General features: G+C 43.6%; 1 protein-coding gene across 1 annotated transcript in view; it reads left to right on the top strand.

The window, feature by feature from the left end:
* The window catches only part of KTN1 (kinectin 1 (kinesin receptor)), a 55180-nt gene that overhangs the window by 33207 nt on the left and 9503 nt on the right, over nucleotides 1-12470 (top strand). The window contains exons 28-39 of the mRNA XM_009081938.1: nucleotides 843-933; nucleotides 1033-1101; nucleotides 1494-1531; nucleotides 2459-2549; nucleotides 4577-4663; nucleotides 6597-6686; nucleotides 7738-7818; nucleotides 8414-8503; nucleotides 8582-8674; nucleotides 10112-10183; nucleotides 10633-10716; nucleotides 10915-10998. Coding sequence (XP_009080186.1) covers nucleotides 843-933; nucleotides 1033-1101; nucleotides 1494-1531; nucleotides 2459-2549; nucleotides 4577-4663; nucleotides 6597-6686; nucleotides 7738-7818; nucleotides 8414-8503; nucleotides 8582-8674; nucleotides 10112-10183; nucleotides 10633-10716; nucleotides 10915-10998 — 970 coding nt within the window. The remainder of the gene's footprint in view (nucleotides 1-842; nucleotides 934-1032; nucleotides 1102-1493; nucleotides 1532-2458; nucleotides 2550-4576; nucleotides 4664-6596; nucleotides 6687-7737; nucleotides 7819-8413; nucleotides 8504-8581; nucleotides 8675-10111; nucleotides 10184-10632; nucleotides 10717-10914; nucleotides 10999-12470) is intronic.

Genomic DNA, 12470 nt, shown 5'->3' with positions numbered 1-12470 from the left:
TTCCTGCCCAGCCTGCCTCAGCAGTGCTGCTCACACACTCAGTGTTCACCCAGGGCTCTATTAACTCATGAAACTGCTGCTGCTTCTTGTGTCTGGTGATGATTTCTCCTTCTGTTTAGCATGTGGAAAAGAGTGTGGATTGAAGTGCCTGTGGTAGAAGCAGCGAATGGATCCAGTTTGCCATTTCAGGCTGAGATGCAATAGCCAGTTCTGCAGCTCCTGTTTTATGGAGAAATGCTGCCAGGCTTTTCCTCTGTTTTGACTCTGCTTTGTCTGGCTGCTCTAAGTCAGAGAAAAGTTGTATGAGACTGTGCCAAAAAGGGCTCTGTCTTCAATGCAGCTCTTGTAACGCGCTGCCTTCCCAGCACAGCTTGTGTGTAGCCAGTACATGGTACCTGAGGCAGCCTCACCGTTAGGAGACTGTCCCTGGCACCTTCAGAGCCACCTGGCTTGCAGAATTTGCCCAGGTGATCAGTTGCTCTCTGCCATGTGGCTCTGGATGCTGTTGGGATCAGCTGTGACTGAATGTTTGCTGATTGATGTATGAAATGACTTGCTTGCTTCAGGCCAGCCCTTGACAGGTAAGTGTCGGCAGTGCATGTTCTTGCACCTGGCATGTATTTTTGTTAGCTTCCTTGGGTTGGAGCCATACTGCAAGGTTTCTTCTCCATGTGTGTGTGTGCTCTCCTCTTGGCTGTTTATTATATATAGCATACAAAATGTATTTGTCTTCTGCTGCACAAACTGTCCCAGTTAGAGTGTCTGTCCCTTTTTAGCAGAAGTTCTTACTTTAACCTTTTTTTTCATTCCTTTAACCTTTTTTTGTCTTTCTTTCTAAACAGCTTGAAAGGGGAAGAAGAACAAATGAAGAAATTGAAAGCTGTAGTGGAAGAAAAAGAGAGAGAAATTGCAAACCAAGTAAAACAGTTGCAGGTAAAGTTCTGATAGAAACATCTTGTGTTGAGCAGTGTATGTGTTGAGTGTGTGTCTGTGTTTATACATGAGTATATGTTGCCTCTTTTCTTTCTACAGGATGTGCAAAAAGAAAATGAATCTTTTAAAGTTCAAATACAAGAACTAAAGCAGGAGAACTGCAAACAGGTACAGCTTCCTATTGCACTGTTACTGGGTGAGCTCCAAGGGAATGATGGTAGCTTGTATGGATGACATGGGAAACCAGTAGTTGTATTGACCATGGAAATCCAGGGACAGCTTCAGGAGCAGTTGGATTGCACTAAGCCAGCTTTTCTGGCTGTTGTGTATCTGTTCCTGCTTCCCTTTATCATGTGGATTTGCAGCCTTATGCTCTTTCTTCCTTCTGCTCTGTTCTCATCTACCTTTCCATCCCATCTTTCCATGCTGTATCCCAGCCAGGCTTCTGGCCCAAGGAGGCTGAATAGGAATCCCTTGAAGGCCCAAAGCAGTGGCTGGTTAACAAGGCAGGTTGTGGTCTTTGCTGGACTACTCCTAATGACTTTCTGGTCTCTTTGTAGGCATCTCTGGCTGTCCAAAGTGAGGAGCTTCTGCAAGTGTGAGTACTGCCACAAGTTGAATGCAGTAGATAAGCTCATTTCACTTCCTGCTCAGAAAATTTAAAAGATAAAATAAATGCCAAATGTGTAATATCAGAGCATGAGAAGTGGCTAGTAAAAAAAGTAAATTACTGTCTAATAAAGCTTGGAACATGGAGATTCTGCTCATGCTGATGATCCTCAGCTGCAGACAGACAGTGCTGGCAATATGCTGTGCCCAGCCATGTAAGTGAGCCATGGTGGATTTAATTTTGTATGCTTGCCAGCTCAGCTGCATGGCTAAAGAGTTAAATGATGGTGTTTCATGCAAAAGTGGCAGGCTTTTTTCTTGGAACTTCAGCTTAGCAGAATTGTTCGTGTTATAAAATCATTTGGTGGAAATCTCTTCCCTGGGAAAATCTCAGGGGTAAAAGTGTGTTATAACATGGAGCTGAAACACACTGAAGAACTGTGTGGAAGCTAATACCAAGACTGGCTTATATTGTGCTAAGCAAATTGCCACTGTCATGCATTTTTGGCTGGCTGAGTTATTTGTCTTTTTAAGTTAAATGACTTATAAATTGTGGACTAGGTGCTTGAAAGGGAATGCTCTTATCCAGCAGGCAGTGCCTGTTCTGTGGGGTTGTACTAGTGTGGGTGGCTGACTTATCCTCAGCTAATGTGTTGCTTTTCTGTGGCCTTGATAAATGTGTGCAGATGCCTGTTGTAGGCAAACAGCAGCTTTACAATGGGCTTTGCTAAGGCAGCCTGTGGTTCACAGAGCAGTGAGAAGCAAGTGGTGCTGCCAAGTCACTGAGAGCAGCTTTTCAAAGAGACTGTGTGGCTGGAAGGGAGGGCAAGGTGGTGTATGGGAAAGGGTGTCAGTGCTTCACTGGAAATCTCTTCAATATCTCCTGACTTGTTTATGATTCTCTTTGTTAATTCAGGGTTGCAGGCAAAGACAAGGAAATTGCCAGTCTCCAAAGTGAGCTTGCCTCTCAGAGAAATGCTTTTGAGCAACAGAGGAAAAAGAACAACGTAAGGAAATTCTTCCCCCACCACTCCAGACAGCCCCCAGACCCCTCAAAACAGTCAAACCTCTGTGCACAGCAGTTCTTGATGCCTGGGGCATCATGCTGGGGGTGTGTTTCTGATAGTTGTCTGCTGTATTGTGTCCCCTGGACACTCTTCTCCTCTTTCCTTGGGAATAATACCTTACTTTGCTGCCCAGAGTGTTGTCAGCTCTTTGCAAGTTGTTAATTTGGTGAGAGGAAGAAGACTTGCTAGGGGACACATCCCACAGCAAGTTCCTGCATTTGGATTCAAGCCTTGTTAGCCCTGTTCAGAAACACATCCTTTGCCAAGGGAAGGGGAGGGAGTTTGGAGAGGGACTGTGGGAGGATGAAAGGTTGCTGTGCTCTGAGTTGTGCTCCTTGTGCATGGCCATGGGAGGAGGCATTACCTGCAGGGTGCTCAGATCTGGCTCTTTCCATTCCTAAGAGTGACTAATCCTGATCTTCCAAAGGAGGTGATGGACAGTGAGCCTTCCTTCACAGCAGCTGCTGATGATGCAGTATAGGTTATTTGTGGATGGAATTAAAGATTGTATCTTCTATCACAGAGCTGTGAAGTTACTTCCTTGTAATACATTACCTGTGCAGAGCAAGAGAGTGTTATCTTCTAAGTTATATGGAAGAAAGTTGTTAAAAAACCCAGGGGGGTTTATCTTGCCTGTCTCTCCTTGATAACTTGTAAAATCAGTGACTTACCATGCAATAAGCTTTATTGCTTAACAGTGGAACAATATAAGAAAGATGCACAAGGAAAATACTGAGAACTTGAGCTTTTGAGCAAGGAGTGTTGCTTAAGAGCTGAAATAAAGTAGAGGGAAGGTGGCTGAGTAGTCTTGGGAGACAGATGAGCTGGGAAGGTAGAACATATGCATGTCTGCTTCCTGGGGAATCACAAGGTCTAAGTACCCTTTGAAGTGCAGGCAGAAATGTGGCTGCTGCTAAAGGCAGACCATGCTTGTAATCCCAGATTTTTCTTAGTTTTATCCAATATTGTGTTTAAATCCTGTGGAACAGTCCTTAGGATAGTGGGCACACAGAAGTGGTAAGGTAAATCTAGTGTAGGTATACAGTAGGCTTTGAATGCTATCTGGAGAGTGGCACAAAAACCCACAACCTTTCCAAAATAGTCCTTTGCTAAAGGAGATTGCTCTGAGGGTCGGAAAAAATTTGAATCTAAATCCCAAGCACTGTAATCTCCTTGCTGCAAGGCCCACCATCCTTCCTAGACATGAGCAGTGAGGCTGCTCTTAGAAGAGCTCTCAGCCTCCTCACTTGCATGTTGACATCTTGTGGAGTACACGTTTGATGACCTCGCCAAGAAAGACGCAGCACGGTGGTCTTGCTATGTGGATCTGGATTGTGCTCACCACTGCTCAAAACCCTAAACCTCCCAGGAGGGCTGCTGAGCAGCAAACCAGTTTGCTTTGGGTGCAGTGCAGAGAGCTGTGTGGATAAATGCTGTGAACCAAGGCCCTGAGCTCTGTGTTTCTAAAGTCAGCCCTGACATAGTAGGTTTGGTCTGAAGCCCAAGATCTGGTTGCTGGATCAGGGGCGTAAATGTGCACACCTCCATGTCTCCTGGGGTTCATGCTGGGCTCTGCTCTGTGACATGCCTAACACTCTGTCGTGTAATCTGTGGTTTGGTGTCTGTGTTCCTCACTACTTTTGAAAACTTCCCTCTTTCTTCTTACAAGTGCAGTCAAAGTGTGGGATCGCTGTAGCCATATGCTCTGCAGTGACACGTGGATCAGTTTTGGACATGGGGGCAGGTTGGGCAGAAATTGGCATTTCCCCCCACTTTTTTTCATTCAGACTCTTTGAACATCACACTTGTTTTTGCTAGTGTATGTCATCCCCCCAGCAAAATCATCTTGCAGTAACCAGCATTTCAGTGCAAATGGTGGAATGTGATGCGAAATATATCTCTGAAGTAAAAGCGAAAACAGTTTGAATATTGGCTGAACTGAAATCATTCTTTCTAAAAATGATTAGGACCTTCGGGAGAAAAACTGGGAAGCAATGGAAGCATTGGCATCAACAGAAAAATTGCTGCAGGACAAAGTGAACAAGACTGCCAAGGTTGTAATGTTAACTGCTAGAAATGATGCGTTAAGCTAGAAGCAGATCTGCAGCTGGTTTAAGTGAAATGGAGACATTTAACTTTTACTGCAGTTTAAGTATAATCTGTTCTGAGTGATCATTCATATACTCTCACCTCTGCTTCTTCCTGTTGTCCTTAGGTTTATTTCTTTTTTTTATTCTTAATTTATGAGCATGCTGACTTCTGATTTCTGTTTGCATAATTGTTAGAGCTGTTGTGAATTGGTTTTGGTTTGTGGGGAGCTCCAGATAAAAGCTGTGTTGGTGAGCAGCCTGATTTCTTCTACTGGGCTTTTGCTGTGCTTGAACAAACTTAGTGGATTTGTGAAGAACCAGGACTAACCTGGGAGCTTCACAGGAAAATGGTGTGACCACAGCTGTGAATTTCCTCCTTGAAGGCATGTGAAGCTTGACACAAATGATATGGGGTGTGAATTGGTGAGACACTGGCACAGGTTGCCCAGAGAGGTAGTAGAATCCCCAACCCTGGCAGTGTTCAAAGCCAGGTTGGATAAAGCCTTGAGCAACCTGCTCTGGTGGGAGGTGTCCCTACCCCAGGGCAGGAAGTGGGACTAGGTGATCTCTAAGGTCCTTCCCAACCCCTAAAATTCTGTGATTCTGTGAATTGCTCTAAACTGAACTTGTGTTCCCTGTGAGCGTCATTCAGTGTTAATTACCACTGTGCAGAATTCAAAAAAAAGCTTCAAAATAACTTCAAAACCCCAAATCAGGCAGCTGGAAGCAGAGGAGCTCTGACTGGGACTGTGTGCCTGTTTTGGAGGCATCTCCACTCTTCCCTGGCCCTGCATTCAGGGAGGTTTGTACCTGCTCTTGCTGTGTGCTAACGCTTGCCTGCTTTCTCTTGCAGTTGGAAGACTTCATCAAACAGCCATTTGCCACTTCTCTGTGGTCCCTAAATTGCTGCCAACTAACACCCTTAGCACAGCTTCACAACCTAATGTCTCCTGTCTGTTTCTGTCTCTGAATCCCAACCTGCTCACACCACCCATCTCTTGCAGCAGAGGAACTCAGAGCAGCAAGGCAATAACACTGGTGTCAAAGGGAAAAACCACCCCAAATATCAGTGAAGGATTTTGGCTGAAAACTGCCTTCTGTGCAGCGTTTCAGGCTTTCTACATTTACCTTTCTGTGTGAGCCTGAGTGTTGCATGACTAAATTAAACCAATCTGCCACAAGCACAGCAAGCACATGTCCTGTGGCTGCTCTGCTTTGAATGTTAAGTACATGGAAGGGTAGATGTGTTGGTGCCCTCAGCCCTGGGTATTTGTTTGCAAGATTGTCACACAGCTCTAATAATTATTTCCCATTGCATCAAACTTTGGGAAAGGATGTAAGGATCTTCTTGAGTACTTTAATGTTTAGAAGTCTTACTTTCTTGGCCTGGTTCAAATGTGCATTAACACAAAGTTTCCTTTTGATTTAAATTCTCTGCTTTTGATGTGATGATGTTAACTTATGGTGATTTTTTCACACCTGAAATTGTTTAAGATAAGTATGGATTTTGAAAAGAAATAGTTGATTGACCAAATTACTTGTTTTTGAGCTCTCTCAACTTGATTGGCAAGGTTGGTGTGATCTGTGGATCAGCACAGTGTAGTTTGTGTTGTGAACAAGTGAATGATGGAGTAATCTCTGTACAAACAGGCTAGATTGGAGAAGAACTTGAGAGAATAAAACCTTAAGTGAGAACAAATGTGAAGGCTAAATTCTGAACCAATTCAGTGTCCATTTTGGAAACAATTTACTGGCAATTTTAGAGACTATAGAGCCTTTCTCACTTGAAAAAGAAAGACTTTCTGGGTTAAGTAAGTTTCTCTAGGCATAGGAGAGGCTATTGCCAGGTCAGTGGAGTGTGTTGCCCAATTTCATGTGAGCCCTTCTCTTGGTTTAGGAGAAGCAGCAGCATTTGGAAGCTGCCGAGGTGGAGACACGCCAGCTCCTCCAGAAGCTGTTCCCTAAGGTCTCTCTTCCTTCTAACGTGGTAAGAGAAGTGGCTGCTCTTAACATGGAGCCAGGGAGCTCTGACCGTGCTGTGCTGGGCAGTCTGAAGCCTTTCCTCAGAGTCCTCTCTGCTCCAGGGGTTTTGCAGTGGGATGTGAGTGTCTTTGCTGGTGATACCTGTACTTGCCAGCAGCAGAGAGGCAAAGCTGCAGATGGTGGCTTCAAGAAAAGTGTTAAAACAAAATAGAAGTTGTCATTATCTTGTGTTTTCTTATTGCCCCAACATCCAGTTTATCTGCCTGGGTTATCTTGTGTCTAGCTGAGATAGTAACTATTCAGGGGGGATAAGGTTTGTGTGTTTACTCACTGTCTGACACGATGGGGATCCAGATCTTCCCCCTTTCCAGAGGAGCTGCACTGCATCAGTGCCAGTTAATACAGTTCAGGAGGGTTTGTTTTGTTCCCAAGCACTGATTTCCAATTTCATATCCTTGGTGGCTTTCAGCTGTTTGCAGGGAAAGTGCACTGGGTTCATGTGGTTCAGATGGGGTGAATCATATGAAGTGAGGCTGGAAAAATGGGGTTTGCATTTCATTTATAACTGCTAGAGGGTTTGAATATTCATATTTAAAATTGTTCCCAAATGTGCTAAAGTTAGTCTCCTGATGAAGCAGTCTGTAAAAAGACCTTCTGTAAGGTTATAAAACAGCCTTCCTAGGATTACATAGCAAGCATCTGCATTAACTGCTCAGGGATTTTGGAAAAGATTCTCTTAAATCTTCAAATACTTCTTGTAGAGCCCTGACTCTTGCAGGCAGTCCTCTGTCACTCAGCTGTGTTTCAGCACATCCAAGCCCCCTTGAACTGTTTGTGTGTGTGTGTCTCATAACCTCGTGCTCCTGGATTGCTGCCTGCCAGCTGCCAGCTCTGCTGGGCTGTGTGTGGTACTTAGCTGAACAACAACTGCCAGGCTGTGAGAGAGCTCTGGGGTCTTAGGAGACTCAAACACTGCTCCCTGAGCCTGCAGTTGAGAGGCAAATGTCCTGAAAATAGTTTTATTCTCATCTTTAACCAAATGTATCTCCCACCAGAGCCACAGTGAATGGATATGTGGGTTTGAAAAGATGGCTAAGGAGTACTTGAGAGAGGCCTCAGGATCTGAAGATGCCAAGGTAGGCTCAAACAGTGAAGAACTTGTGTGTTAGAATGTATTTTTCCAGTGTAAATGTTGCTAATTGTAGTGTGGGTGTGAAGTTCAAATTGTCAAACAAGTGACAAGAAACTTGTCTTAAAGAATCATAGAGCAGTTTGGGTTAGAAGAGACCTTAAAAATCATCCACTTCCACCCCCCTGCCATGGGCAGGGATAACACCCTCCAGACCACGTTGCTCCAAGCCCCTTTCAACCTGGCCTTGAACACTTCCAGGGATGGAGCAGCCACAGCTGCTGTGTGTAACCTGTTCTGTAGATATTTGCAGGTTGTAAATCAGAAATGCATTTGCAAAGTGCCTTGTGGAACTGAGAGTTCATGAAATTAAAAATCCCTGTTCTCATTTTTAAGTAATTTGGTTTTTTTCAGTCACTCACAAAAAGTTTTGTGGTTCAGTACTGAGGTGTGCAGGTGAACATTGCACCTGCTGTTATCTTTGCCTGGGTTGGAAAGCCAGACCTGCCCATGAGTGATAGCAGCTTGTTGAAATGAGATGAATAGGACTGAAATCCATCTGCTGAGATGTGACTCTTGTGGTCCTTTTCCTCCTTTGCCAGGCTATGGAGCAGAAGTTGAAGGAGGCTGAGGAAATGCACATCCTGCTGCAGCTGGAGTGTGAGAAATACAAATCAGTTCTGGCAGAGACGGTAAGCCTTGGTCACCTGTGTGATGTTACAAGCTGCCTTTCTTCTGCTCTGAGCTTTCAAATCCCTCTCTCTTCTTAGGAGGGGATTTTACAAAGGCTACAGAGGAGTGTGGAAGAGGAAGAAAGCAAATGGAAGATAAAAGTTGAAGAATCACAGAAGGAACTTAAACAGGTATTTCTGAAGATCTGCTTTTCTAGCAGCAGCCAGGCAGGTTCTGCTTGAAGTCACAGAGTGTGTTTGAGGGCTGTGAAGGCTGTGTAGAACAGCTCTGGCTGCCTGGTTTGATGTGTGCATGACCAGGGGATGAAAAAGGTGAAGCCTGCAACAAGTATAATAGGAAAGATTCCTCATATCATTAGTGTTTTGGTGCTCTGATACTTAGTTTCATGTAAAGACTGATTTTTAGTTTTTAAACCAATATATTTCCATTAAAAAAAACCCACCTAAAAAGTGTAGGAATTGTTCATGTCTTTAGATTTCTGTGGCTATTTCTGTTGTCATCTTTAGAGTAGCAAGAACAAATGTACAGCACAGGTAGAAGGTCTTTGACCTATATGACAACTCTGTCTCACAGTGATAGGATCACAGGGTTTGGGTTGGAAGAGACATTAAAGCCCATGTAGTCCCACCCCCTGCCATGGGCAGGGACACCTTCCACTAGCCCAGGTTTCTCCAAGCCCCATCCAGCCTGGCCTGGAACACTTGCAGGGATGGGAAGCTAAGTAGCAAGTAATAATATTAATGCTGATGGGCTAGGAAGCCAAAGGTTCAGAATATCCATGTGTCCCATGAATGTGCCCAGAAATATATATTTTTCTGATTCTAGCAACTCAGACTGTATTTCTGTTGAGCACCTGTTTTTTTCCAAGTCCATTTGTGAACAGATACAGACTCTTCATACTAAAAGTGAAATATCATAGAATTGTAAGTTTTTTGGAAGCTGTTAAAATACCTCTCAATCCATTACGGTCAACTAATTACACTTCAGATTTCCTGCAAAGCTTTCCTCTTTAGGAAGGCTCTGTTGCTTGGAAAAGTGGGAATTAAAAAGGCTTTTATGTTTCTTTCCTAATCTAGAATTAAAGTAGGTCAAACTGCTTTTTTTAAAAAAAATTAAAAAATTATTTGTAAAGTATTTCTGCTTAGTAAATTTGAGTGCCAGAGTATGAGCCTGGAGCAAAGAGATGATTTATAAACATCTTGTTTGAGGGGCTGATAAAGGCTGTCAGATCTTGAACTAGAGATGTGCTACCATCTGCTGTACTTACACAGCCTCTCATAAGGCCAAATGCACTGAGTTTGGGGTCATGGATGGAGATTTCCCTCTCTAGGAAGGATATATCCCTTACCACAGCTAATGGACAACTGGCTTAGTCCTTATATTCCACATCTTTCAGGCATTTGGGCTCTCAATGTGGCAAAGAGCTGCTTAGGCTGGGAGAAGGTAGGAAAGTTGTCCTACAGAGACTGGGTATATTGAATTACTTGAGTGAGCATCCAACTCAGTCACTCTGATTTCCTCTTCAGTAGTTTTAAATCATTATGTGTATAAGGAAGGTTTGTCCTGGACCAACCCAACTCAATACCTGTATTTTCCTTGAACGGCAGATGCGATCTTCAGTTGTCTCTTTGGAGCACGAGGTGGAGAGGTTAAAGGAAGAAATCAAAGAAGTTGAAACTGTAAGTGCAGGTGGTTTGGGTTTGTTTTTTTTTTCTTGGAAGCTTTCTGTTATTTGAACACCATTTAGGCTTATGCTGTGAATCTGAACTTCTTGGCTTTCTCTCCTGCCTGTGCTGCAGTTGAAGCTGAGTCTTTTGGGCAGTATTTTTAAAAGCAGAGTTGTTGTGTACTAGAAATTGATTTTTACTTCTGTACTCACCCACTGGGGCTCTTTCTTGTGAGATAGAGCAGTTTACTGCTTGTTGACAATCTTGGGCTTGATTCTTTTTATCTCTTTTTTTTGAAGTGTAACAGTTTAAATCTGCATTGTGCAATCACTGGATTTGAAATGCTCGCTAAATGTCATGGAATATTTGATAGGAATTTACAGCTAATTATGAATCAAGCAAATAATGCTGCAAGAAGGCATTGGAAACATCTGTTTTAACTCTGTTTTTTCTGTTTCTAGCTTAAAAAAGAGAGAGAACATTTGGAAAGTGAACTAGAAAAGGCAGAAATAGAACGATCTACTTATGTTTCAGAAGTCAGAGAGGTAAACATGATTGTCCAAGCTGTTCTTTTTGTTCTTTTGGTCCCCAGTTGGCTGGCAAACTAACCTAATGCTTAGCCCCTGTGGCTGAGGAGTTTGTGTGCTTGTGACCTTAGGGTAGAGCTGCACACTAATCACTGAGCAGAAGAGAAGTGGGGCAACCTAAGGAGACAAATCCTAAAACTCTAAACTTCATTTCAGCTCAAAGATCTCTTGACTGAATTGCAGAAAAAACTTGATGATTCATATTCTGAAGCAGTAAGACAGAATGAAGAGTTAAATTTGGTAAGAAGCTTGTTCTCCGTTGGGCACAAACTTAGGCTCCGGCGAACGTGCGAAGCGGAGACTTTATTTCAAATCCTGTCTGTTCTGCTAACCTCTTCAGCTTGATATTTTTGTCCATTGAAATCATTTATGTAGTCTGACTTTTACAATTTGTCTCTTTCTCTGCTCCTAACAATAGCATGTCTGGTTCTTAAGACTTTTTTCCCCCCAAAGTCTGTAAGACTTTTTTTCATTCCTGAAACTTCTTGAGGAAGATTTGCAGTGTAGGCATATGCAGCAGCAAATGTAATGACCTTGGAGCAGCAAAAGTTGTGCTCTCATTGGTTTAACTTGAGGATTATTCTCTGTTTGGGTTTTTTTCCCCAAGCTTTTGAGGATACAACTATGGTATCCATGCTCTGACTGTACAGAGCCTTTTTCATCCTCTTCTGTATGTGCAGAAATTGGCCAAACCCAATGTTAGATGAATTCAGAGTCTCCAGCCATTCAGCTGCTGACATCCTGCTGTGGCTGAATAGCTGTGCTGGCTTGGTGCTTGCATGTGTTACAGTGTGTTTGGCTAGAAATGCTTCCAGCCAATAATGCTCCTATACCAGCTTTCTCAAGAAGGACTTGGATTAACCAAGCAAAGACCCAAGGATGCATGGTTTTCCAATTTGAGCCTTTTTCCCTTCTCACTTGTTCCAGTGCCATGTTTATTAAGGCTGCAGGAGCAGTCAGATCCTTCCTGTGCTTGTGTCTGAACAGTGCTTTTCTGCTTTTGAGCCAGAGTTGGGGAATGTTGTCTCTGTCACTGTGTCTTTGGGTTTTAGGTTGTTGATGGGCCAGCCTGTCACTGCAGGCTGAGCTGATCCCACCAGGGTACTGCCACTGGTATAACTGGGTTAAAACACTTGATTTAAAAACAAGCCAACCCCAGAGTAACAATCTGCTGAAGTTAATAGTATGCTTACCTCAGCAACCAAATCCTCTCCTTCTGAAAGTAAGGGAACTTGGAATTGAATGCCTGTCTTGAAGTGAGTCAGTAAACACCAACCTCTTGAATGGAAGAGGCAGCAGTGTATTATGTCTGTACACATCAAAAGCTTAAGAAGCTGAGCTCCCTGCTAGGACAGCTTGAGAGCAATCTGATGGTGCTGTGCTGGTAGGAGTGTGAGGAGGTGGTAAACAGCTACCTCCATGCAAATGCCTTGGGAATGCTGTCCAGTATGTGTGAGTGGTTTCTGCAGGAGGCTGAGGAATAGAAATGGAGTTCAGAATGGCTTTCCCACTCTTTATAAGGTGAGCAAGGAATGAAGCTGAAACAAAAGAGGTCAAGAGTGCTTCCCCAAAATGTAGAAACCCAGCATTCACCAGTCCAGGTGCTCCAGAGGGGGAAACCTTCCAAGGGTGAGACAAATACGATGTGTAGGTTTGGAATCAGTGAGAATTCAGGCCTGTAAGTAGCCTATTGTTCCCTCCTTTAATCTCCT

Source organism: Acanthisitta chloris, unplaced genomic scaffold (assembly GCF_000695815.1).
Source record: "Acanthisitta chloris isolate BGI_N310 unplaced genomic scaffold, ASM69581v1 scaffold4819, whole genome shotgun sequence".
NCBI lineage: Eukaryota > Metazoa > Chordata > Aves > Passeriformes > Acanthisittidae > Acanthisitta > Acanthisitta chloris.
The sequence above is the reverse complement of the archived record's forward strand: the minus strand, read 5'-3'. Positions and strand labels throughout refer to the sequence as shown.